Source organism: Eremomyces bilateralis (assembly GCF_010015585.1).
Source record: "Eremomyces bilateralis CBS 781.70 unplaced genomic scaffold P152scaffold_5, whole genome shotgun sequence".
Classification (NCBI taxonomy): Eukaryota; Fungi; Ascomycota; class Dothideomycetes; order Eremomycetales; family Eremomycetaceae; genus Eremomyces; species Eremomyces bilateralis.
Genome location: NW_022985071.1, coordinates 1,458,080 through 1,481,752, shown reverse-complemented (window position 1 = coordinate 1,481,752; position 23,673 = coordinate 1,458,080). Strand labels below are relative to the sequence as shown.

The 23,673-nt window shown below is 53.6% G+C and overlaps 12 protein-coding genes across 12 annotated transcripts; 3 read left to right on the top strand and 9 right to left on the bottom strand.

Moving 5' to 3' along the window:
* Positions 1–928: 928 nt before the first annotated feature.
* Positions 929–4,482, top strand: P152DRAFT_447991 (uncharacterized protein; the record flags this gene model as incomplete). Its single annotated transcript, XM_033678023.1, has 5 exons — positions 929–980; positions 1,067–1,273; positions 1,338–1,479; positions 1,576–3,893; positions 4,268–4,482. 5 exons carry the CDS (start codon positions 929–931, stop codon positions 4,480–4,482), a joined length of 2,934 nt encoding a protein of 977 aa, XP_033536293.1.
* A 77-nt stretch (positions 4,483–4,559) lies between these two features.
* P152DRAFT_363961 (uncharacterized protein) lies at positions 4,560–5,524 on the bottom strand (the record flags this gene model as incomplete). Its single annotated transcript, XM_033675401.1, has 2 exons — positions 4,560–4,752; positions 4,848–5,524. Coding segments are annotated over 2 exons (870 nt in total), but the record flags the coding sequence as incomplete, so codon positions are not given.
* Positions 5,525–5,927: 403 nt separating this feature from the next.
* P152DRAFT_393559 (uncharacterized protein) lies at positions 5,928–7,046 on the bottom strand (the record flags this gene model as incomplete). Its single annotated transcript, XM_033676204.1, has 1 exon — positions 5,928–7,046. One exon carries the CDS (start codon positions 7,044–7,046, stop codon positions 5,928–5,930), a length of 1,119 nt encoding a protein of 372 aa, XP_033536291.1.
* A 514-nt stretch (positions 7,047–7,560) lies between these two features.
* On the top strand, positions 7,561–8,524 carry P152DRAFT_393306 (translation protein; the record flags this gene model as incomplete). The annotated part of the gene is made up of 3 exons (XM_033676189.1): positions 7,561–8,031; positions 8,090–8,303; positions 8,355–8,524. 3 exons carry the CDS (start codon positions 7,561–7,563, stop codon positions 8,522–8,524), a joined length of 855 nt encoding a protein of 284 aa, XP_033536290.1.
* Positions 8,525–8,696: 172 nt separating this feature from the next.
* P152DRAFT_368280 (mitochondrial carrier) lies at positions 8,697–9,782 on the bottom strand (the record flags this gene model as incomplete). The annotated part of the gene is made up of 1 exon (XM_033675458.1): positions 8,697–9,782. A coding segment is annotated over one exon (1,086 nt), but the record flags the coding sequence as incomplete, so codon positions are not given.
* A 358-nt stretch (positions 9,783–10,140) lies between these two features.
* On the bottom strand, positions 10,141–11,190 carry P152DRAFT_456923 (uncharacterized protein). Its single transcript, XM_033679122.1, has one exon. The coding sequence runs from the start codon at positions 10,693–10,695 to the stop codon at positions 10,363–10,365; it is 333 nt and encodes a 110-aa protein (XP_033536288.1). The 5' UTR covers positions 10,696–11,190; the 3' UTR covers positions 10,141–10,362.
* Positions 11,191–12,144: 954 nt separating this feature from the next.
* Positions 12,145–14,598, bottom strand: P152DRAFT_456921 (Mpp10 protein). Its single transcript, XM_033679121.1, has one exon. It carries the CDS (start codon positions 14,572–14,574, stop codon positions 12,346–12,348), a length of 2,229 nt encoding a protein of 742 aa, XP_033536287.1. The 5' UTR covers positions 14,575–14,598; the 3' UTR covers positions 12,145–12,345.
* A 158-nt stretch (positions 14,599–14,756) lies between these two features.
* Positions 14,757–15,946, bottom strand: P152DRAFT_456920 (uncharacterized protein). Its single transcript, XM_033679120.1, has one exon. It carries the CDS (start codon positions 15,569–15,571, stop codon positions 14,921–14,923), a length of 651 nt encoding a protein of 216 aa, XP_033536286.1. The 5' UTR covers positions 15,572–15,946; the 3' UTR covers positions 14,757–14,920.
* P152DRAFT_282748 (uncharacterized protein) lies at positions 15,651–16,387 on the bottom strand. Its single transcript, XM_033674936.1, has one exon. The coding sequence runs from the start codon at positions 16,238–16,240 to the stop codon at positions 15,731–15,733; it is 510 nt and encodes a 169-aa protein (XP_033536285.1). The 5' UTR covers positions 16,241–16,387; the 3' UTR covers positions 15,651–15,730.
* P152DRAFT_282758 (uncharacterized protein) lies at positions 16,216–17,264 on the bottom strand. Its single transcript, XM_033674937.1, has one exon. The coding sequence runs from the start codon at positions 17,123–17,125 to the stop codon at positions 16,535–16,537; it is 591 nt and encodes a 196-aa protein (XP_033536284.1). The 5' UTR covers positions 17,126–17,264; the 3' UTR covers positions 16,216–16,534.
* A 106-nt stretch (positions 17,265–17,370) lies between these two features.
* On the bottom strand, positions 17,371–18,446 carry P152DRAFT_447984 (putative ER-golgi SNARE complex subunit; the record flags this gene model as incomplete). The annotated part of the gene is made up of 2 exons (XM_033678022.1): positions 17,371–17,402; positions 17,453–18,446. 2 exons carry the CDS (start codon positions 18,444–18,446, stop codon positions 17,371–17,373), a joined length of 1,026 nt encoding a protein of 341 aa, XP_033536283.1.
* An 807-nt stretch (positions 18,447–19,253) lies between these two features.
* Positions 19,254–23,523, top strand: P152DRAFT_472391 (uncharacterized protein; the record flags this gene model as incomplete). Its single annotated transcript, XM_033681151.1, has 2 exons — positions 19,254–19,303; positions 19,362–23,523. The coding sequence occupies 2 exons, from the start codon at positions 19,254–19,256 to the stop codon at positions 23,521–23,523; spliced, it is 4,212 nt and encodes a 1,403-aa protein (XP_033536282.1).
* Between the last annotated feature and the right edge of the window lie 150 nt (positions 23,524–23,673).

The window sequence follows — 23,673 nt, the reverse complement described above, 5'->3', positions numbered from 1 at the left end:
GGTAGTTTAATCACGTGCCCACTATATGGTCCGCCACCAGGGGATAGCGTCAAATCATTGGTCAATGGCAATGGCACCCGCCGCCGATCGTTGAAATTCCAATCTTCAAAAAACACAATGAACGATGAAGCGGTTAAGGTGATGATCATGGGTGATGGATCCCCGAACATCAATTGAAGAAGCTGCAACGGTCATCCCTGGTATACCTAGCTAGATCCTTCACCGAAACCAGCAACCACGATAAACCTAGCTCAAATAGCTCTTTTATCAAGACATGAATGCATCAGACTCAAGTACTCAAGTATTATTGCGAACAACGCCAGTCCTGATAGCTTACACACCACAATTCGCCACGATATCTCTTACTGTCCCACATTCACTACCTAGGACCCTCGACTCGTTCTAGATGCCCGCTTCTGTTCCCCTCCACTCCTCCTACGAACCCCACCTCCAGATATCCTTAGCCGTAGAGTGGTGCAGACCATTCCGACTTGTATAGCGTCGTCACAACCGTCCAGTCACCACCCTACGCAATCATCACGTCCTACCCCGTCTTGGGTAGCTTTGCCTCGAGCAGGACCTCTTGCAACACGCTACAGCTGTGATCTTCACTACGGGTCCGAATCCAAGTTGGCCTCTGGTTGTAGAGCCAAGCGTGGACCTAAGCGCTCGGGGCTCACCTATATCATCCGGGCATAACACGCCTCATCCTACCGCCACCGTCCCCGAATTTGCTGGCCGCATCGCGATAACAAAGAGCAACCTGAATCCTATTTCTGATCGTCGAACCCCAATCCGCTTATGTTGAACTCGACCGGGGCCTCCTCATATTGGGATATTCTTACACACATCCGCTGAATCGAAGCCGACGACTTCCGAGCATACTCCCGTCGCTGAGAGAGTAGAAACAGCAGGCGAAGTGCGGAGGATGAAGTTCGGAGAGACGCTGAGGGCTCGATCCATCCCTGAGTGGGCACATTGTAAGTGATGATGTCGAATCCTTGAGTTCAAGAGAGTTCTAATCGGTCTAATTGATTCCCATGGAGCTAACAACGAGGTGACACAGTTAATATTGCCTATGACGAGATTAAATACCTTATCAAACAACACACGACCAACGACGCCGTCCCCGGCAAATCCGTTGCGATCCCCGGACATGAAGATGTCCGGGACGACGAGTTTGCGAAGGATCTATACCGCGTGCTCGAGAAGGAGCACGCGAGGACTTGCTTGTTCGTGAAGAGCAAGAAAGGAGAGGTCGAGAGGAGGCTAGGTACGTCATTGTCCCGGAGATGCATAGTTCGCGTTGCGCTTCGACATTATTAGACCTCATACAGAACTCGGTTCTAACGCTCGTGGATTAGCGGACCTGAGGAAACGTTACCTTGCCATCCAGGAGCGGTATGAAGCCGCTCCGAGGAAACGCATTCCGCCGAGGCGGTTGGAGAAGTTCGCGCAATTGGAGAATGAAATTTTGAGGTACGTCTACTCTACTCTTATTCGAAACCGCCGTGAAACTACGTGGAATCTCGTAAATGCGTTCCCTTGTTTTCCGCATTCTAACATTTTCTTAAGGGCCGGTCAAATATTGAAATCACTTTCCCGCTTTATGGTCACACAGTACACGGCGTTCCAGAAGTTGCTGAAGAAGTATCGACGATGGACGAACGACACGGAGCTCCCGGATCGATTTCGCGAGAAAGTCTTGGGAAGACCGGGGGGCTTGCAGCGAGAGAACTTGGATCCGCTGTTGGATGAATGGACACTGTTGCTGGCGGAAGTCCGGAGTCTCGTAACAACGCGAGCTGACGATAGGCAGCTGCGTACGCTCATCGGCGGGAAGGCGTCCGTGATTAACGCTGCTTCTACCACGCGGAAATCACCCGATCCGACGGACCTTCCGGGGATGGGAGCTGCCGGACGGAAATGCTCTTCCCTTGATTTCGACACGGGCATTGCTACCCTCAGCTTTGATCAGAAGTCCAAGCATGCCTCGTACTGGATTCACACCGACCATATCATCGAATTGCATGTTCTCCTCCTCCAGCACTTGAAGCTTTTCTCTCCCAGCGAGCAAGACAAGCCCCGGCTAAGGACTGCAACATCCTCAAGGAACATCAGTCGACGACTGAGTGCTGATAGTGGCAATGGCCAATCCATAATAGAGGGAGCAGAAGTTGGCTGTGTGATCGTCGACGATCTGGAGTTGTACGGGGAGAAACAGAGCGGCGGTGCCGAACCCGTAGCGCCGGCCGCCCTCGCTCGATGGACGTCAACTGGCGAGGGGCGAGTGATCGTTCCTAGAGAGGGTGCCACTGGGTTTGACGTTGCCCCTGTCAAACGCAAGCGACTTTCTGGGTTCCTCGATCTTCACAATGAATATATCTACAGCCAACGCGGCTCGGGGATCGCCTTAGGCAAACGATCGAATCCGAATGGCGCACCGTCCTCGAAATCGAGTGTAGGAGCGGATGAATCGTCGTTACAGCAAAAGGAGCGTGATGAAAGGAACGTTCGGTCATGGTTGATGGAGCATCCGAACCTGAAACCGCAGGCCACGGTCATGTCGCAGCGGACAAGGTTTGTCGGCCTGACGAACAATGCGGAGCAAGGGATATGGGTGGCACTGGATCGTGGATTGGAAATCTACCCCGGACTGGAGACAACACCAGGCGATTCGAATTCCGTCCTCGGAGAGCAACGTGCTCCCATCCACTTTCCCTTTGCCCTACTCACGGTTTTGTCCGTCGGTCCTCATAACTTGTTCAAAACGCTGGACTCCTCCCATCTGCTCCAGCGCGTCTTCAATTTCAACCTCGCCACCCATGCCATCTGGGAATGCCACCTACCAGCGGACCTGATGTCCCCTCCCTCGTGGCTTGACCTGCTGTCCAAGGACATCCGGAAGATCCCGAAAGACGCGACCCCCCGGCGGCGACGCAGCACGAATCCGCGAATTACCCCCACGTCCTCCGGCCAGGCGAGCAACGCCCAGAGCGCGGGGAACATCAGCAGCGGCGCCGAACGAGCAAGCCGGGGAGGCGAAACGTCAGCGACATCGATTACGATAGCGAGCGAATCCGGCGGTGCGGATGCCCGATCTTCTGTTGTGATTGCAGATATTGCTGTGCCTCCTAGCGGTGCCGAACCGTATCGTTCCCAGCACAAATCCCGAGGCCAACACTGGGAGCGCATTTCCCGCGCGCGACGCGCTCGCATACAAGTTGCCGAGGCCAACCGCCTCGGTGGCCATCCGAAGTTACTATCGGCCAACGCGGCGCGGTACTGGTCTGAGTACGACAACCCCGAAGACGAATCGAACGAGAACGCCTACGTCATCTACATCGACCCCAACGATCACGGCACCCCCTTTCTCGATTTCTTCTCCTCCCTCCCCACCCGCATCGCCTCCCTTTTCTCCGCTGCCGATCCGCCCATCGACGATTCCTCTCCCCTCATCGAATCCGATGACTTTCCCACCCACAGGTCCACCCTCCACCGACCCAGCACCTCCTCCTCCTCCTCCTCCTCCTCCTCCTCCGCCGCCGACTCCGACAACTCCCCAACAACCACTCACCCTCCCCGCGCCTATAGCACATTCGCCCCCCCCTCCCAACCCACGCCCCCCCCGTGCCCGCTCCCAACATCACCGTCTCCATCCATCCACACACCCTCTTCCCTACCTCTCCCCCCTCCGCGCCACCGCCGCCGCCCACGCCCTCCTCCGCCGCCGCGTCGCCTGGGCCTGCGTCCTCGCCGCCGCGCTCCTCGCCGGCGTCGTAGCGCTTTTGATCAGTGTCGGACGGCACCGGTTGCAGGGGGCGGTGTATCTGGGCGGAGTGGTGGGGGCAGTGTCGAGTTTAGTGTTTGTGGGGATTGGGATGGGGTATGCGGTGGGGGCAATGTGGGGTAGGATGGAGGAAGGGGGGTTGGGGGCGTTGGAGACGGGGAGGGGGGTGAGGATGGGGTTGGGGTGGTTGGATTGGGTGGAGGGGGGTGCGATGGTTGTGGTGGGGGGAGGGGCGGTGGTGGTGGATGTAGGGGTGTTGGCATGGGTTGGGTTGGGGTGAGGATAGGGGATCAGGATATTGGGTTTGGCTTTTGCCTGTGCCGGCGGTGGCTCACCTAGATTATGACTGCTCGCTACTAGATAGAATGATATCACCTTCAATGGTACCTGAATTTTCAAGAAGGCCGAATACTTAGTTGCGACTCAAGAAGGTCATAGCTATGAACTACGAGATATGCAAATTATTGATAATTACAGACATATCTTGGGCATCTTGGGCACCTCGCCCCACTACGGCTTCTTCAAGACTAGAGTATTATCAACGACCCCTAACTGCGCCCGCCATCTACGCCATATCCTCGACCGTCCGCCGCTCGCCCGCCCCAAACTCAAAGCTCCCTACCGACCCCGGCACCACCGTCGACGGCCTCGACTGCGGAATCGGCCCCAACGCAGTGATCGGCGCCCCATAAGGGGGATAGTTCGGAGAGTTCGGATAGCCGGCATCGTACGACGGAGTTAAATTCGCCGTGGAGGCAGCGGTGCCCCAGAGTTTGGGCATGTACTTCTTCGCTAGGGGACGCAGGGTCGGGATGCTGGTGCACATGATGGCGAGGTTGCATTCGACGACGGTGTATGCGAAGGCTAGGCCGCCAAGCCCTGGTGTGGTTAGTAATGAGGTCGGTGAGAGCGGAGGGGGGACAAACAGGTGGTATCGTAGTTGGACATCGCTTCGAACATGACTATTGTTCGTGCGATGGATACCGCGGATGCTCTGGAGACACTGTTGAACACACTCGTTCCATGCGAAGGTCAGGGGAAAATATGGGTGACTTACATAAGACCTACCGCCATCAAAATCCATAATATGATCTTTTCACGCATAGGCCTTTGTAGTTTCCATATGATAGGCAACGGCATCAACACGACCACAAAATCCGTCACGATATTGACGATCGTGCCCACCGCCAACCGAACATACTCATTCGTACACTCATCCCCACTCCTACTCTTCCAATACATCTCAATCGGCCAGCAACCAAACACCGTCGCCGTAAAGAATCCCACGCCCCACCCAATCATCACCAGAATCATCCCCCGGTTCACGATCTTGTAATACGGAATGGATATTCCCACCGTCATCCGCCCATACAGCGCCAGTGTACTCAACTTCACGAAGGCCATGATCACGATAAAGAAAAGCTGCACCAACCACATATCCAACTCGCTCGCCTCGAACCACTCCAGGCGCTGGTCCCACTGATGCCGATCCCACCCGACGGTGTGCGCGTGCGCGACCACGGCGCCGAGGCCGACCGCGCCGAGACCCGCGAGCACGATGAGGTGGTCCTCGCGATAGAGGCACTTGATGAGGCGGAGGCGGACGTAGAGGCGGAGGGAGAGGGTGAGGAGGGTGAGGGTGGTGAAGACGAGGGGGAGGAGGAGGAGGACGGGGCCGCGGGTGGAGGGGTTGGGGGAGGGGAAGGGCCAGGAGGCGGCGAGTTCGTAGGGGGGGATTGGTTTTACCATTGATTAAGGCCGGGGGGTTGGATGTGGGCTGGGGGGACTGCGGGGAGCGGAAATTGGGTGTGAGAACGGTGAAGGGGAGGGGTATGCCGAACGGCCCTATACACGAGCTCAAAATGTCGCATCGGAGTCCTGCTTTGACTGGCGTCGTATCTTGCGCGGCGAAAGAACTTGATAGACCGGAAGTTGTGCTAGCTTTGAAGAAAACTTGAGTGGCAAAAGAATACATCCATATGGCAATTCACGGTGAGGAATATTGCGTATAGTTAGTTTTGAGCATCTCATGACTAGGGAACTGTGACTGAATGACGATAGATGGACGGAAATTCCCTCTTCCGACCACCACTTGCATTGCGCAGGGACAGTTTAGGAACTCGGGTTGTCTCCTTAGCTACAGCACCGGATTCAACAGCTCTTGGCCATCAAGCCATCTTTCGACATTCTCTGCAGTTTCGGCATACCAAGCGTTCAGCGTCTGCTCTTCAACATAGCCCATATGCGGTGTCGTCAAAAGCGTGCTTCGTCCTTCGGTTCCCCATTTCTGCGATCGCCAGGGACTATCGGCAGGAAGCGGCTCAACGGGGAACACGTCGAAGGCTGCACCCTGAATCTTTCCGCGTTCGAGGACATCCAGCAGCGCTCCTTCATTCACCAAAGGACCCCTTGAGGTATTCACAAGGAAGGCGGTTGGCTTCATGAAGTCCAGCTCCTCTTTGCCGACAATCCCACGTGAGCGGTCGCTCAGAACGTAATGGATGCTGACGACATCCGCGGTGCGGAAAAGCTCGGGTTTTTCAACGACGCGGAATGTCTTCGCGCCATCCTGATCTGGATCTAACCCGAACGATCGTGCAGTTTCGTCGGCCTTCTCCTGGGTCAGGGAAGAGCTCCAGCAGATAACTTTCATCCCCCAAGCGACGACCGCGATCCGTGCAACGGCTCCTCCCAGCTTTCCAAGTCCAACGATCCCTATCGTCTTTCCGGCTAGAGCAGTCATCAGCCCACCTTGCCAGTTCCCAGCCTTGACCGCATTGTCATCTTGAACGACGCGATTGGCGAGCGCTAGGATCAGTGCCCATGTATGTTGTGTAGTAGGGTGGACACCACCTTTCTTGGGATCAATTTTTCGATGAACTTGAATCCCTTTGCCGTCTGTTCGACCTTTTCCGGTGGCGGTTGCCATCCGAATCCCGAGCTCTTTGGCGGTCACAAGATCAAAGCTGCGGAACTGGGCCCCAGTTGTGAAGATGACTTTGAGATTCGGAAGGGCCCGAAGTAGATCTCCTGGTAGAGCAGTGCGCTCTCTCATTGCTAAGATTGCCGTGTAGGGTTGTAGTCGTTTGATAAGCTCGGGGTTGACAGGAGATGACCGATCTCCAGGAACACTCTGGGCTGAAATGGCATCATCGAAGACATCAACCCGAATATATTCGGAAGGGATATGTGCAAAATGCTTCTGTGAGATTGACAGATAGTCATCTAGGATTGCTAATGCTGGTTTTGAAGACATGACTGAGACTTGAGCTGGAATTTGAGAGAGAATCCGAGAGGGAATCAATGAAGACATGAAAACAAAAGAAATATGAAGGTGAATATCAAGACTTCACATTTGTAACATAATTACAACAATCTTAAATCTTCCTTATATCTACGGCAATTGGGACGGCAATGATGGAGGTGGAGGTTGAAAAGTTGAGATGAGCACGCGAGACATGGAGGAGATCAGGGAATCGAGTTGGACAGGACAGGGGGAAGATCAACGTCCGAAGTTCTACCGAGAAACCCTCCAGCTTCGTGAACTGCCATGAAATTATTCGAAGGATTCTTGATCACCGCGATATCTTCTCAGCATTACCCATTGCTCATTTATATCCGGCGCAATGCCGCCCTCACACCTCCGGCCGCCGTCATGGCGATGCATCCGAATATCAAATCCTTCGCGCCGCCCGATCTCCACCCGCACCACCTCCTTCCGCCCTCCACCTCCCGTACAACACCAATCCCGCCGAACCATGCGCAGCATCATGAATCCCCCCGTCTTCTCCCGTTTCAACCACGATCCCCGCTACCCTCCGCTGGAATCTTCACGGGCCGGCGCCCTATCCCGCAAACAGTTCACGTTCCCCCATCGGACGGGCATCACCGCGATCAAGAAGGGCATGATGGGGATCTTCGACAAGGAGACGGGCGAGCGCATCCCTTGCACGGTGCTGCAGATGGATCGGTTGCAGGTGGTGGGTCACAAGACGAAGAAGGCGAATGGGTACTACGCCGTGCAGGTTGGGAGTGGGTCGAAAAACCCGATGAAGACGACGCGGGCGGAGCTGGGTCACTTTCATAAGAATGAAGTCCCTCCGAAGGCCGACATTACGGAGTTCCGGGTGAAGGGCAAGGACGGGCTGGTGCCAATCGGGACATGCATCAGGGCGGATTGGCTGATTGTAGGTCAATTCGTGGACGTGAAGGCGACTTCAAAGGGGAAGGGATTCGCAGGTGTAAGTTGAACATTCGGGACTTCGACTGATTACAGTCGTGCTAATTGATGTATAATAGGGTATGAAAAGACACGGCTGGAAAGGTCAACCGGCTTCGCATGGTAATTCGTTGGCACACAGAGCCATGGGTTCGTCCGGTGCGGGTCAAGGTGGTGGTTCAAGAGTCATTCCTGGGAAGAAGATGCCTGGTAGAATGGGTGGCCATTCAGTCACGGTTTGTAGCTTGAAGGTAGTACAGGTTGACGCGGAGAACGATCTCATTTTGGTCAAAGGTAAGTTGCCCTCGAACTTATGATCAACGACGAGAGCTAACCCGTCTTTAGGAGCTGTACCAGGGCCAAGGAAAGGGATGATCAAGATCAAAGATGCCCTTCGCAAAGCTTGGCCAGACGTCCCGTCGATCCCAGCTCATCTACTTGCCCAGAAAGCAGCCACATCTGACGCGGCGGCGGAAGTCTCTGATGTAGCCGTGGAGGCGGAATCTGTATCATAATTTTGTCCACTGTATCAGCGTGTGGTGGCATTTCTCGGCGTTGGTATGTACATCATCTATCAAAGGGAAATGGGGTATCTTATATCTATCCTGTCTCCATATCTGGCAGTCAGGTAACATGAATCGATCCGTTGCCTGTCCTCAAAATCACATGTTCCACCTCCCCATCACGGTCAGCGAATCGCCGCCGGAAGATTTCGAACATGATCAATCCGGCGCTGGAGCTGGGGACCTGGCGGATGGTGGTGCCCCAGAAATTCAGATACAGCCACCGCCTCCATCCTCCGACTCGTTGAGCTTGTCGAGAACATTGTTCGAAGGTCTTGGCGTATGCGTGATAATACAGCCGCATCATCTTTATCGTGGAAGCAGGATGCTTCGAGTCTACTGCCGCTCCGAAGTCGATGGATTCGAGCCGATTGTAATGAACGAGCTGGATCTGAGCAATCGGATGCACGACTGTCTGCTGCAGGGCGGTTGCCGCCGCGCCTGCAAGCAACAGGAACGCTGGATCGAGAATATAATGCGGTCGTATAACCTTTTCCGGCTCATCGCCATGGGTATCGCCTATCGCGGACTCTCCCCCATAAAATCTCTCCAGAAATGCGTAGTACGCCTGATTCTTTGTGACTTCAAACGCCGTGAAGAACGCGCCATATCCCAACGCATCGCGTGCCAACGACAACCCAAACCCAGCAAAAACCCCAAAGAACCCGATCGCCACCAGCTTCTGCCGCGAATACGCCCACATCGACCGATGCCGCCCTTCCAGGATCTCGCTCGTCTTAAATCGCGCCTGGATCGCGTCCAACGGCGCCGCAAACAGACACGAGATCCCCCCGCCGATCGCCCCCGCTGTGAACACGTCCGTCGCCGTCGGCGGCGGATACACCCGCTTTGTCGTCCGCGACGATGGCTCATGTAACAGCCCCAGCGTCTGCAGATACGAGGTATACAGCACCGCGCCAACGCTCACGTTCGCGAGCAGCGGTGGCAGCACCTGGCGATGCAGCACGCCCCAGCCCTCCTCCTGGACGGCGTGGGCGAGCAGCCCCGCGGTGGTGGTACGGATGCTCCATTTTGCATTGGGGGCGTGGAAGCGCGGGTTGATAGCGCGGGCGTAGGCGAGGTAGTCGACGCGGGTACGGAAGAAGGCTTTCACGGGGGCGCGGAAGTAGAAGGCGACGAATTGCTGGGAGAGGGCGCGGATGCCGGCGGCGGAGGTGCCGGTTGCGGCGGAGGTTCGGGGGGCGCGTCGGTCGGCGTCGGTGGATGGCTTGGTATCATCGTCATCGCGAGGGAGAGGAGAGGGTTGTATGTCGCGGGGTGCAGAGGGGAGGGGGATTGAGGGACTCATGGTAGGGCTGGGAAACCCAGCGGTCTTCTCATAATATCATGGTAGGATCAGTAGCGGACTGCGCAGCTTTCTGATCGCCGGGAAGATCGGTGGAGAGGGAAGTTTAAAGGCCAAGATGGATGCTCAAATTCAAGTCCGGTCGTATATCAATTAAAGTGGGGAAACGAGTCTTTGATGAAATCGGTTCCGGGTTGAGATTCAGAAAATGTTCCCGAGATGCCGATGTGGGACTTTCCGAAACGCTGCCTTTCACTATTTTCAACAATATTCGACTCGTGGAGAGGCTATACTATGACCATTTCCTATTTTTCTTGGGGATTAAGTTCCTCATACTGCCTAGAACTTCGAGGACCCTTCGTACCTTACCCATGGTAGAGGTACCGTGTGTACGATAGGTACAGGAATACATAATCTACGGTAAACATGGCTTAAGGCTACCAATACCGTAAAAGAAGTGTCAAGTCTTCTGTCGTTTATCATTTCACCGGAGTCTATCCAACTTAGCCTGGTTCCTAAGCACCTTGTCATCTGTTCGATCAGTCTTCCTTCCCTGCCCTTCCAAATCATACACGGGACCTCCGACGTCTCTTGAGATCTCGAGTGCCCGTTCTTTCAGTCGTTGAACAGCCTTTTGGATGCCGCCTAGGTCAGCATCAATTTCGGCTTGGAGTCTTTCTTCGTCTGAGTCTCGGTCATTCTGAGTATCCACAATGCTAGGCTTGACGTGGGCAGCTTGGATATCTTCGTCTCGCAGAACGGTGCTCTCAAGGGCGAGACTTTTGCACTCCTTGGTTGTATTGAAGCGCCCAGGCATGCTTGTGGCGCCGGTCGGTGCCGAGCCGTCCTGCACCAAATCGTTCACCGTGTTGGTTCCCTTCTATCACTCAGTCGATGGAGCAGCAGCTGATGGCGTTATAAGCCTTACATGCCTAATTCGAACGACCCCATCCTCGTTCGTCTTGGAAAAATCTTCCTCCTCCAAAAATCGTTGCCTAGCGGCTCCATTCAACCCAACCCACCTTTGATGAGACGACTGGCAAGTCTCAGCACTAGCAGTAGGCTTCTTGTGCTTGATGAGAGTCAGTGTTGTCTTGCAGTACAATAGCAGGGTCGAGAGCCCTACCGCAGTAGTATCTTTCCATTCGGGGGAGGCTGGCATCCTAATTGGTCCGTTATCTAGTTTGAGCTGTTAGGTGACAAATTTAGGAGATGCAGTGGATCGCGTTGTAGAGTCCTTGTATTTTCACGGGGTGGAGAAGCGCAGGATACCGAATATCAAAGCGCAAGGCATTATACACGCGAAGAATGCTCGCATTTTCTTGCGAATAGAACCCAGGTACTGTGTTCATACGTGATGCTGGAGGATGCTCGGATTAGGGTTGTCGTTTGACGACCGATCTAAATTTAGACGCACTATCAGTCTGTTCCTCCAGTCTACAGATGTGTAAACCATGCATCCACATCTTTTGATATCGCTGTGGCACGATTCCAACCACACTGCGAGTAATTCGAGCGGAGTGGAACACAATCGCAGCATTTGTAAATCCAGAATGCCCTCCAGCCCCATCCACGATAGGATCAGGTCTCCCAACGATGGTGGATGGAAGAAACCGTTCCATTCAGTGGTGGCAGTGTTTCACCGTCCCTCGACTGGCACGTTATGACCGAGATTTTAACCGTCCTGACAAGTAAATTTTTGCCGCTATTCCAATCCTCGATTTCCCTACCCACTAGATCACGGTCTTTTCAAACTGGAAAGGCGTGGGAACTCTTCGGTCCTAACAAAGACAGAAGCCCCACCAATCCCGCTTGTCTTCGTGACGGATTCGCTTTCACAGTGGCTGCCGCAACGAACAGGACGGTGATCATTGCGCCAGCAGACATCCCACTGAAAAAGCTAATCCAGAGGGTCGGGAAGGGGCAGTATGGTGTGACGGAATCCGTTGGGTCTTTCTGGGCTCTCGTCAACGATCACACAGACGTTGATATCGGAGGCGGAAATAGGGGAAACGTACGGGACCGTAGTTGTGGATGATATGAGGGAACTTCGTTCCGGTTACGAAGGTCACTGTAGAATTTGACGTTAGCTATGCCGATAGAGTCCTAGAGATCCTTGAACACTCACCGACGAAGATGATTATGCCGATCAAAGCGATTCGAACCCTGAAAGGCATCTTGGAGAGTAGCCGACGGAGTCGAGCTCGTTTACGACGCTGGATCAGAGTCGAGTCTCTTGGCTGCAAGAGGAATTGGGAGCTCGGAGATGACATCAAGATGGTGATTGGGGTCTGCTGTATCGTATCGCGATCCAAATTCTAGCCAAAGAATTACCCACGTTGTATGGATCGTGGTTGTTTGTATGAACACGAAGTCACGAATGAGGACGAGACCGAAAGAAAAATCCATATGCACGGTAACAACCAAGTGAATATACAAAGAGCTGTGTGGGTATACGCGCCGATTTTCAAAGCTTCCACCCCGATGGATTCGGCCTCGGCGCATCTTCCGCAACCGCTTTCCCCGAGACATCTCTCAACTCGCCCTTCTTGCCAATGACCTTGACACCCGCCTGCTTCAACGACCCCAACATCTGCCCTTCCTTTTCCTTCCGCGCCTTCACCTTGCCGTTGACGACAGGATTTGCGCCCGCTTTCTTCGCCCGCTCCTTCTCCCGCATCCGTCGCCGCTTCTTCTCCTCGCGGCTCATCTCACTCTTCACGATCGGCATACCACCGCGTGTCGCCACCTCCTCGAAATCCTTGGCGTTATTCGCCGCCTCGCCAGCCTTGTAGACCTCCTGCGGTGCCAGCATACTCGCTCCAACTTCTCCGGAAGGTCGGGCGTCTTCCATGGAAATGGTGGGCGCGTCGACACGCACTTCGATTTGGGGTTCGGGTGCCTTGGGGCGGTAGTGCCAACTTGAGAGCGAGTCAAGTTTGGAGCTGACATCTTTCCATAGGGTCTGGATCTCCGTATGCTGCTTCTTGAGGGATTCATCCTTGGCGTCGACGAAGTTGGGGTCCGTGTTGCGTAAGTGTTCCTCTTCGTACAACTCTCCAAGACCCTTCTTATCCTTTGTTTGGTCGACGTTCTCCAACCGCCCTCTTCGCACCGATGGACCCATCATGTCCTCGGGCCTTCGGCGAATGACTTCGTCAAACTCTGCAGCAAGGATACGCCGTTTGATTAGCGCCTCGATTTCCTCGGTAGTTTCAGCAGTGATCACAGGAACTGGTTTTCCCGCCCGCTCAAAGTCCAGATCTTCCTCGAGCAAGCTGTTCATGGGTCGGGCAGCTGCCTTGGCCTCACCGGAAAGCTGCCATGACCGCTTTGTCACGTTCTCAGCCTCAAGCTTGCGAATTTCTGTAAGGATTTGAGCTTGGCGACGCTCGTGCACGCTACGTCTTGACACCGGATCGGCAGGGTCGAGTGCTTCCGCATCAGAGGCATCGGACGCTTCGTCCGAATCGGAGAAGAGATCTCGATGCACCGCAGACATGGCGCGTTTCACATCGTCCTCCTCGCCTTGTAGGCTAGCTTTTGCAGTACCCTGATTCTTTGGATCTTTCGCCGGGAAGTTGTGTGGGTGCGGTCGGCCACGCTTGTTCTTGGACTTCTTCGGAGGTGGTGCGAAGAAGTCGCTGTACATGATGTTGTTCGTATTCGATAGATCATCCATACCCTCCATTTCATCTTGCTCCACTTCATCTTCATCCTCGCTCGCGCCCTCGGGTGCGTAGAGGTCGACGTTGCCAAAAGTAGGGCCAGTTTCGGAATCATCATCTTCTCCTTCCTCGGAGCCCTCATCCCCCTCTGCATCCTCGTCATCCTCTGCGTCGGACCCGTCTCCTTTGATTTGCTTTGGAAGAGGCTGAGAGAGAGGGTCGGCCGCCCAGTCAACCTCTTCTTCGTCGCTAGCGGCACCATCATCTGGGTCTGCGCGAGCATCTTGTCGTTCAAGGAATGCCGAGTTCCTGTTAAAGTCTTCGATGGAGAAGAAACCATCATTCAATCCATTGGGGTCTTCTTCGTAGGCATTGCCACCGGCACCGTCAGCCTCCCCAGCTTCACCGTCCTCGTCTTCGTCAATACCATACATTGCCCGGTCCTCTTCATCATCTTCAGAGACATCCTCGTCCTCTAGATCGTCCACCTCTTCGGCCTCGTCTTCTTCTTCGACGTCCTCGAGCAGGTCATCGGACAATTCATCCGAACCGCTCTCAACGCCATCCTCAAGAACATTGTCGCTGAACATCTCCTCGTCTTCGCCACTGCTTCCCATGCCATCGAGAGTTGCGTCCATATCACCATGCAGCTCAGCATCTTGCTCCAATTTTTCAATGTCCTTTTCGCATTCATCCGCCGCAGCCTTCAAAACTCGTTGAGCTTGACCCCATATCTGCTCGACATCGAAGCCGTCGACATGGATGCGCTTCATACGCAGCACATCATGGGGTGCTTCCGCATCCTCATATTCCCCTCGTTTCCTCTTCTTCTTCTCGGCGTAATATTGCTTCTCTCGTTCCTGCTGAGCAGCGCTTATTGCCGATGCTAGTGGGTCGATGTACGCTCGTGCCTCGTTGAGTGCGGTGTCGTATATGTCTCGGGATGGTTGGAGGAAGGCGTGGTGTGACGTGGATAGAACTTCATTTAACCCGAGCGCATCCGGCCGAGCCAGTCCATTGGCAACCATTTTGAGTTTCGGGCGGCAGATATTGGATGTAAATCAAATGTTGAAATCTCAGGGTTGGATGAAATTTTGAGATCGAAATTTTTGATACGGAGCATCCCACTTCGAGGTGTGCCGCCCCACCAACCCAGGGAGACCTCATCAGATATCAGTTGCACAACTCTAGCTGCCGATAACAAAACTATCCATTTTCCGCTCTCTAGTTCAAGTATACCGTGTTATCGTTGATGGTGCTAGCAAAGGTATTGCGAAGATGCGCGCCTCTTTTATCCAGTTGAAGCGAGTCATGATAGGGTAATATTCTCAACTATTCTGGAGCTGAGTTGTCCCAGTCGATACCAAGTCCTATTTACAACTTGCCCAGATGCGCTGGTTCGTCATTGAATGCACTTTCCAATTCCAGAGGTTTATTCTCGCTAAACCAGCGTTTTTCATCTTCACTCCCAGTCGGTGGTGGTACCATTCCGTTGATCTTCCACAACTCGCGCTCCGTTTCGTCCAAATGGTATTCCCAGTCATATCCCCAGTCTGCAATGTGTGGTTTCAGTTTCTCATCCACCGCTTTCAAGAATCTGTCTCTGTACACCGGGTTCGGCAACCGTCTTGCAATGTTGCTAGCGAAGATCCGGATGAAAGGCTTGTTCGAGCTTGTCGGGGATCCATCGGCAATTGATGAAGAGTCGGACTTTGGAGGAGTGTCGCGCAGCTGTCCGCCAACCCAGAAGTTACCCGCATGGATGGGGATGAAAACGATGACAACATAGAAGGCAGGGAGGCCGCGGCTGCTGTAGATGCTGGTGATATCTTGAGAGAGGCCACGTTTGTGATCCTCTGTGGCGAAAGTGCCTTCGGGATGGTAGATTCTCCAGAACGGCATATCTGAATTGGGGGGTGCAAGAGCGTAGTGGTTGATAGCTATTGCTTGGTTTTTGCTATTCTTGGTCTTTGGGGCGCGAATGGTCGATGGGGATGCGCCGGAGTTGATACATATATGTCCCATTTGGCAGGTTGGAGTGTTCACTAATCAGGCCGCACGACTAATCATGAAATAACATTCTCACCTCCCCTCCTTGAGCAGTCATCCCATACAGTTTATCTATTTGCTGATCTGTCTCAGATACACAGGTAAGTCTAACGTTCCTTTGAAAATAGAAATTGATTATCTCGACCCTGGCGGAGCTGGAGGATTCCGGACAACCAGCCGGTGCAAGTAGTCGAACCTCCAACGCCAGTAGGCAGTTTTTATACCAGCCGCTTTGGTGCTATACCATTGTATAGATGGGAATTGTTCAATGATTCCTCGTCTTACTGTTTGGTTGCGATCGTTCAAACTCCTGCCCCGGAAGGAATCTACCTTACGACCTGGGACTACCCGGCACTTCTGCTTTAGACCATATATTATGAAGTCATCCATCATTAGGTTATACATCATTAAGTATACAATTAGTTCCAAGCACGCGTCTGAGTGCGTAGCAACGTCGTCATAAGCGCTGGTTTTAAGGAGGCAGGTACTACGATGCGAACTGTAGACCGACTTATGGCAATGGTTGTTCATAGCACTGGATGAAAGGGTGGAAGTGCGGATATTCCAGGAAGATTTGGAAAGGTACCTAAGAGCTCGATACATTGATTTTTCAATGTTATGATTAACACTGCAGCATCCACGCATTCAAGAACATGCACCACTGCGCCACTGATGGGGATGTGCACTTTTAATAGTTGAAAAAAAGAGAAGACCGTGGCCGACTAAATACAGGCCGATAAACAAATTTGGTAGTTAAAGGAGTATCCAACTGCGAGATAATAGAAATATGAGAATTTGCTGCCAGCCGAAAACATCGCTAGCTGTCTATATCCATATTTGCCAACTGCGTCCATCTCCGAAATTTCTGTCAAACAGCATCTTCATGGCTCGATATTGGGGCTCTGTTCCCTGAACGGCAAATCTAGGGCTTTCTAAGTCTCAGATATTGTCGAGCAGTCTGGAGTGTATACTCGGGGAATTGGTACTTGGGGTGGGTATGGATAGTGTTCTAGCTTGCGGAGAAGAAGCTGTCGATATCGGCATCGTAGCCCCCGTGTAGATTTCTGCAGTGGGTATCGTTTGAGGGAGAAGGTCCGTGGGCCAAAAGACCGTTCGACCTTTTTTGATTTGCCTGTGCGTCGCTCGGGTTGTATACCGTATACCTTCGTTGGTCCGTTTCGAGCGGTCATTTGCACCCGTTTCTGTCCTTTGGGCGGACCCGCGATTCCCTTGTCGGGAAAGGAAAATGATCGAGGCAGTTGATTGACATATGGACTCGCGGGTAAACGCTAAGCAAAATACGATACTTCGTAATATCAAACCTCGAGCAAGGGTTGCATTAATAATAGGCAATACGTCGTTGCAACTGTAGCCCACTGAATCCACCGTCAGCCAGCGAATATGGTTCATAAACTTCTCTTCGTGTCCACAGTCCTTATGCCTGATAGATGGAACTCCGTTTCGATCCGACGACTCTGTACACGAAGGTCGGGCAAAACGTTCAACGACATAGGATCGGCTACAAGCCATGCTCAGATTGGAAATCTAAAAGGACATAGAACCCTTCACACTGTACTCAAACACGCACGCTAGGTTCCGAAAAAGATCCGGATAACGCGCTCTATACCAGCCATTTGGGCTTTAAACGCTGGATCCCAGATCCGACCGGACAGAACACCCGAAAAAGAATCCAACGCCGGTGCAATATGCTGTCAAGTGGCCCAGATGGCGGGCCGACGAAAGACTTAAGAATAACAGACCCCTTGAGGGGAACCCTAGCCGGATACCAGTACCCATAGCAGGAAAACTAGAGATGATCAGCGGAAGTTAATATCGAAACGGATCCGAGGAACTTACAGATCATCAGAATACCAAACATCTTCGCCACTAACCACCGATTACCGCTCACACGGTTCCAGTACTTCAGCAGCTCTCGTTGCGCGCCCTGAACATTATCCACAACATCTTCTGTGTTGGCATCGATTCTCTCAATCTGCTCGCCTTGCTCGGATACGAGCTGGCTGAGCTGCGCAAACACACTGCCCAGCTCCTGAATCGTCCGCTCAATCATGTCGATGGCCTGCCCTCGTTGCTGGATATATTCGTTCTGTGGTGCCGCTTCCTCCATCAGCATCAACTGCGTCTCCGAGTGTCCTCTCGCCAACGCGCTGTGAGAGTCGTCCGGGTCGATGCTAAGCACGTCCGCGCCGCCCAGTCGACCTGTTTTGGCTGGTGAGCGGCCCCGTGCAGGGGTCTGGTATAGCGGGGAGTCTGTTCGGCTGGGGTCGAGATTTGAAGGGTTCGAGTGGGTGCCGACGGACGAAATGAAGTTTTCGGTCCGTGATCGCGACGCTTGGATGTTCTTCGTCCGCAGTTCTAGGACTTCCTTGAAATTGCTTCCGACATCTTGCACCCGCCCTTTCAGGAGCTGGACTACCGCGTCGTTATGTTCGCCTTCCTGGTCTCGCGCGTTTCTAGCGCGTGGATGTTGTTGCACGGATAAGGCCTGTAATTCGCCTATCCGTTGTGTTAAGCCGGCGAGATCTTGTTTGATTATAAACGTGAGTTCGTTGATCTCCAAGGGTCGGTCGTCGAATAGGGTCTTTCGTTTGGCTAATTGCGCCAATCGTTCAAGTTTCGCCATAGTACCTGAGATACCACGACCGATCTCCGCGGCTCGTCTCGCGAACTCGGAACGTTGTTTCTGGGGAGATGGGGCGGTGCCATTTGGTGATGTTGAGGACAGGAGATTTTGGCGTTGCGCGGAGACTTTGGAAGATGCGGTTCGTCGTTGGGCTTGCTGGACGATCGACTGGAATTCAGTGGTGCGATCTTGTATTGAGACGGCCATGATCGGTGTGTTTGGGGGGCTTTAGATGGTAGATAGGTAGGGAGGAGAAAGGGATATCAGGAGAGTGTATGCGCGGATAGCGCAGGATATGGCGAGTGGCTGTCGTTCGATATAGAAAGATGTGGGATAAACCGGTTCACAGATTTTTTTACTCTGTAATGTCTGATGAAGGATTCTGGGATTTAAATCGTGGTATTAAGGTTGTCTGCTCGTGAAGTTGGACTGGAAATGAACTGTCGATGAACCGGGACACCTGTGATGTTTCAAGATCGCAAACTGGTGTCACGTGAAAAGTGTACACAGCCACAACTGTACTGCTGGGATCATCCTTGCATGTGTGTGGCGAACGCGTGTCCCTTTCATTGGGTCACGTGGGTCCCGTCACGTGGGTCCAGTTCCACGTCGAAGAAACCAACTGCACGGATTCGGCATTCGCAATGCCCAAGGACCAAGACACCAAGTCGTGTCAAGTCACATTACATGATCTCTTCCCGTATCAACCGCTCCTCCGTTCATTACCCGAATCCCCTTCTTTTTGTACCTGTCCCTTCTTAGCGCTGTCCTGCGTCCTTTTCTCATCGTATCGGGTTCAGGGTTCAGTGGAGTTTTGTGGGTTGTCGTGCAGAAGCCAGTGTCTCCTTGATCGACGCGGGCTCTCTACGCTCTTCCGTACACTGAAATGCTTGGAGGTCACTTTTGACAAGTTTAGTTACATTTGTCGAGCGGACTTTTATAGCATCGCGAGTGGAGCGTTTCACTTCGCGAAGAGGTGGTGCAGAATCCTCCTCCGCGTCTCTTTAGTTGACAATGTCACGTCCATACGAGTTCGCCGAGGAATCTACCACCAAGTCCCCACTGTGAGTTGCATCCTGCTGTGAGATATTCTGATGAATTGAATTGCTAACTTTAGGAAAGTGATCAACGGCGGCCAAATCCATTCCCTTCCGGGCAACCTCCGTCATTCAAAACCAACGTTAATCGTGCGAAGACGAAACGATGGGTGGAAGCAAAGTCATACTCATATGATGGGGATGACTGGGGTGATTATGATGAGGTCGATGAATATGGCGCAAGTCAGGCTGCACAAAATGCAATACCAGCCGTTCCAACAGGTTTGAGACAGCAAGGCCAAGGTCTCAATCCAGGCCAGGGCCAAACGCGCAGTTTCACAAACCCAGAGGGTCCTTACGAGGGTCATCAAGGGCCTCCTGGACCTGCCCGGAAGCGTTCATTTGATGCCGGTGAGGAACAGCGGAAGTTCTCCACGGGTAGTTATCCCGCGCCAGTTCCAAATCAACAGGGCTTTCCACAGCTTCCCCAGGGTGCGAATCCTCCGCGACACCTAGGACCTGGTCAACCACCTCTACAACTGGACACGATAACTTCTAGTCCGGCCGCATACGGGCCTGCGGATTCGCGGAACAGCGCTAAAGCTGAGTCTCGATCAGCGTCGCTTGCTCATTCAGTTGTCAGTGATGCACCTTCATCGGTGAACCCTGAACATCGAAGAGACTTCTCTCCCTCAGCTATGGTTCAACCTCTACGCCCCTCTCCATCACCATCAATGCCCCCGAGCGCAGTCGACTCGCCTGGTCAGGCGCGTTTCCCTCCAAGGAGGAGTAGCGTGAGCAAAAGCCAACAGGACTCCCCGGCACCACAAGCTCCTGGGCCGTTTCCTGCACCACAGAGCGAGCAAGGCTCGTCACAGGCGCCACCTACTCATTCAAGTCAACAGGCTACATCGCCGAGTAATCCTGCAAAACCTCTTCCATTTATCCGTCCATCCGACATCTACAAGCGGATGGAAGAAGAACGAGCAAAGGAGCGGGCCAGTATGGATTCAGAGCGTCCAAGTATTGATTCCGTTGGTGGTAGATCTGGCGAAGACGCTGCGTCACCTGCACCCAGCGGAAAGGGTCCAAAGGAACGGACGAGTTTCGAGAGCCTTGGTCGAAGTCCCGGAAGGCGACCCAGTCTAGGAACGGTCAGCGAAACTATGAAAGTGGAGCCAAGGCCAAGGGACAGAAGCGAAAGCCAGAACCGCCGTGGAACTCCAGCGTTGGAAAGGGTCGAGGAGCGTAAGAGCGAATATCTCCCAGAGTATGACGCCAATACCCTACGTGAACAGCCTACCGGAATCCAGATCTCGGCCACTATTCCCCCTACATCCGGGACTACCTCATCAAATCCGGACCCATATGCACTCCCTCAATGGGAGCAACCGCAGTCGAATTTCAGTGATGAATTTTGGTCCAACAGTGGATGGAAAGAAGGGTCACCAGTTGATTCTCGATCAGCGCAGTCTGCCTTGCCTCCAAACCCACAATCTGACCAGCCTATCTCTAATCAGGCAGCGAAGCCGCTCGAGCACACGCCTTCCCTAGGGTTCCGATCAGCAGTTGACACTGCGTTCACTGCCGCAGAACCTCAATCCGCCGTTGATACTGATACCGACGTGTCTCGAAGCAATACTGTCAGCACGTCTGAGATTTCTCCGATCACTAGCAAGCTCCCTGCATCCCTGGATACTTACCATCCTACTTCCAAGCACCCGACAATTCCAGAGGACGGACGGGAAGAGCCACAAGTGTTGCCTCTACATCAACGCCATGAAAGCCTAGAGACTCCCAAAGCTGCCCAATTCACTCTACCCAGAAAACCGAGTCCGGTCAATACCCCGAGTCACTCAAGGCACGCCAGTGCTGAATTTGTTCCGGGCTATAGAAGAGATTTGAATACCCCAAGTCCAAACAATTCACCTGCCCGTTCTCCCGCGTTAGCACCACAGAAAGAGCTTTTTAAGCCAAGTGAGGCTGAATTGGATACCACGTCGCCCGTGGAACCCCAAGATGTTTCCAAACAACCACACCGCGCAACTGATCTCGACAAACCACTTCCTGCACCAGTTCCATCTATCCTACCTCTCGGTTCAGGTCCTCGTAGCAGATCGGTCAGTCCGGTCAAGGACTCCCAGTCGAGCAGTCGAGCTGGAAGTCCAACGAAGAGTCGCGTGAGAGATCTTGCCGTGCAGTACGAGAAACGGGGATCAGTCAGCAGCATCGATTCATGGGAGCGGCCAGACAGTAGGCCACCGAGTCGACCACCAAGCAGACCTGAGCCTACTCAAACTCAACCGGAAGTGCAACAAGCATCCGAAGAAACTGCACGTCCACGCGTTCCAGGGGCCTGGATGAGCTATACAACGAACCAGTCCAGCAGCAGGACTGGAAGTCGGGATAACCTAAGCTCAGACCCTTCGGCCATTGACGCAGTTGTCAGGGAGGGTCCAGTGGAAGAGCATACTACATCAACCGGCGGTTTAAGTCTCTCGGATGATGCCTACAAATTCATTCAGGAGGAAGAGAAAGAGCGGAAAAAGATCAAGCTCACTGAAGATCCGGTTTCAACTCTTGCCACGGCCGGATCTGCCCTTGGGGCTGGCGTCGTAGGCGCACTTGGTCTCAGCAAACATTCGAACAATGGCGACGATGAGAAGCCGCCATCTGTTCCGGAGAAAGATACAGGCTCACCGAAGGATGTCCGAAACATGAGTGACCAGTTGACCGATGAGATTGAGCGGCGGCTCAGTTCTTTTGATTCCCATGCAGAGTCTCACTATTCTCCTGGCCAGCCTGCTGCCGTTCCGACGCATCTCGATCCTTCTGCAGCAGGTCCAGCTCATGACACCAACAGGGACAGTTCCGTGCTTCCTAGCGAGTATGACAGCTACTGGGCAACTGGTCCGAGCATTGAGTCAAAGCCGCCTGAGCCTCATGGCCTTGGTGTCAATGTTCCAAGTCAGGAGGCACTGCCTCCAGCAGTTCCTGTGAAGGACGAGCCTGCAGTGTCCAACCCCCCGCTTCTGAAAAAACGATTTAGCTGGGAGCAGTCATTTGATAACGTTGCTGACCTTGGGCTCACCCCACCACCTTTCTCGCCTGATACGGATTCGAAACCTACGCAAACGGTATCGTCAGCGCCCAGCCAACCTACCATGCCACAAGCTCAAGCATCGGGTATACTCCAAGAACGGACTGGAGAGACGCCTGTTCAAATAGGCGCTTCCACTCCATTTGATAGCCTAGACTCGATTCAACCTACGCCGAAGAGCGCATTCATTGCACCGTCTGACCGCGAGCCCCCATCCGTGGAAGTCAGCCTTCCGCCAGGAGCTTCACAGACTCCCGTACACGAACGCGAGCCCCTAAGCCCCTTGAGCGCTATGAGTGGATCTCACCCCAGCAACTTGTCGGCAAGCGACACCAGCCTGGGCAAGGAAGCTGGCGATCCAAGTCGCACTGTCTCTCCGATGAAGAGCGATGATGGCCTACATCTCGTTAGTGTCCAGTCAAACATCGAAAAGGACAGCGACAACGACAAAGAAATCTTGCCTGCGCCTCATGGTTCTACCCCGCATCCCTCTGAGAAGAACGCGGATGATATCCCAACGCCAACCTCCGTGGGAGGTGCGCTACCTCAACCATCCGCGAACCGCGACAGTGCACCTGCGAAGGCGCCCCCAACGTTCCGTGAAATCTTGGCAATCAAGTCCACGCCAGACCGAATCCAGGCGTACAGCAATACTCGCGAGCAATTCGCGTCTACCGACACGGGAATCGGGTCCTGGCTTGACGAGACCGTCGCAACTTATCCGGAGCATCAAAGTTTGGCCAGCTCAGTCTGGCAATCCCAGGCTAATCAGTCAGGGCCGATGGCCGGGCATACACTCCCTACCCCGCCTGGCGTAGAACGAGGTCATAAGAGCAGTCCTTCATTGTCAAGATTCGGTCTCGGCGCCCTGACAGGCGGGGGTAGTACAAGCGGTCAGACGCCAGGTCCTAGCTTTTCCGCCAGCCGCCGAGTATCCAGCAATCTCGCCTCCTCGTCCCCGACGGGCGGGGATGGGGCTGGACAATCGGAAGGCAAGGGGCAACAGATTGGGAAAGACCTGTTGCACAGTGCTGGCATTTTGGGTGGCAAGGCTGGAATTTTGGGCGGGAAGGCTACCACGGGAGCAAAGGGCTTGCTCGCGAAGTCGAAGAACCGGTTCAAACATGGCGGAGACAAGGTCGGTTAACCATTTTATCATCCGACTACCCATGCAACTGCTTTTACATTTCACTTGAGCTCTCTATCTCTCATGGATTCTCCCTTTCTTCTATCTATAGGGGGTTCTGATTCGTTCTTAGTGAGGTGATGAACGATACCTCGACAGCAGCAACCGGTT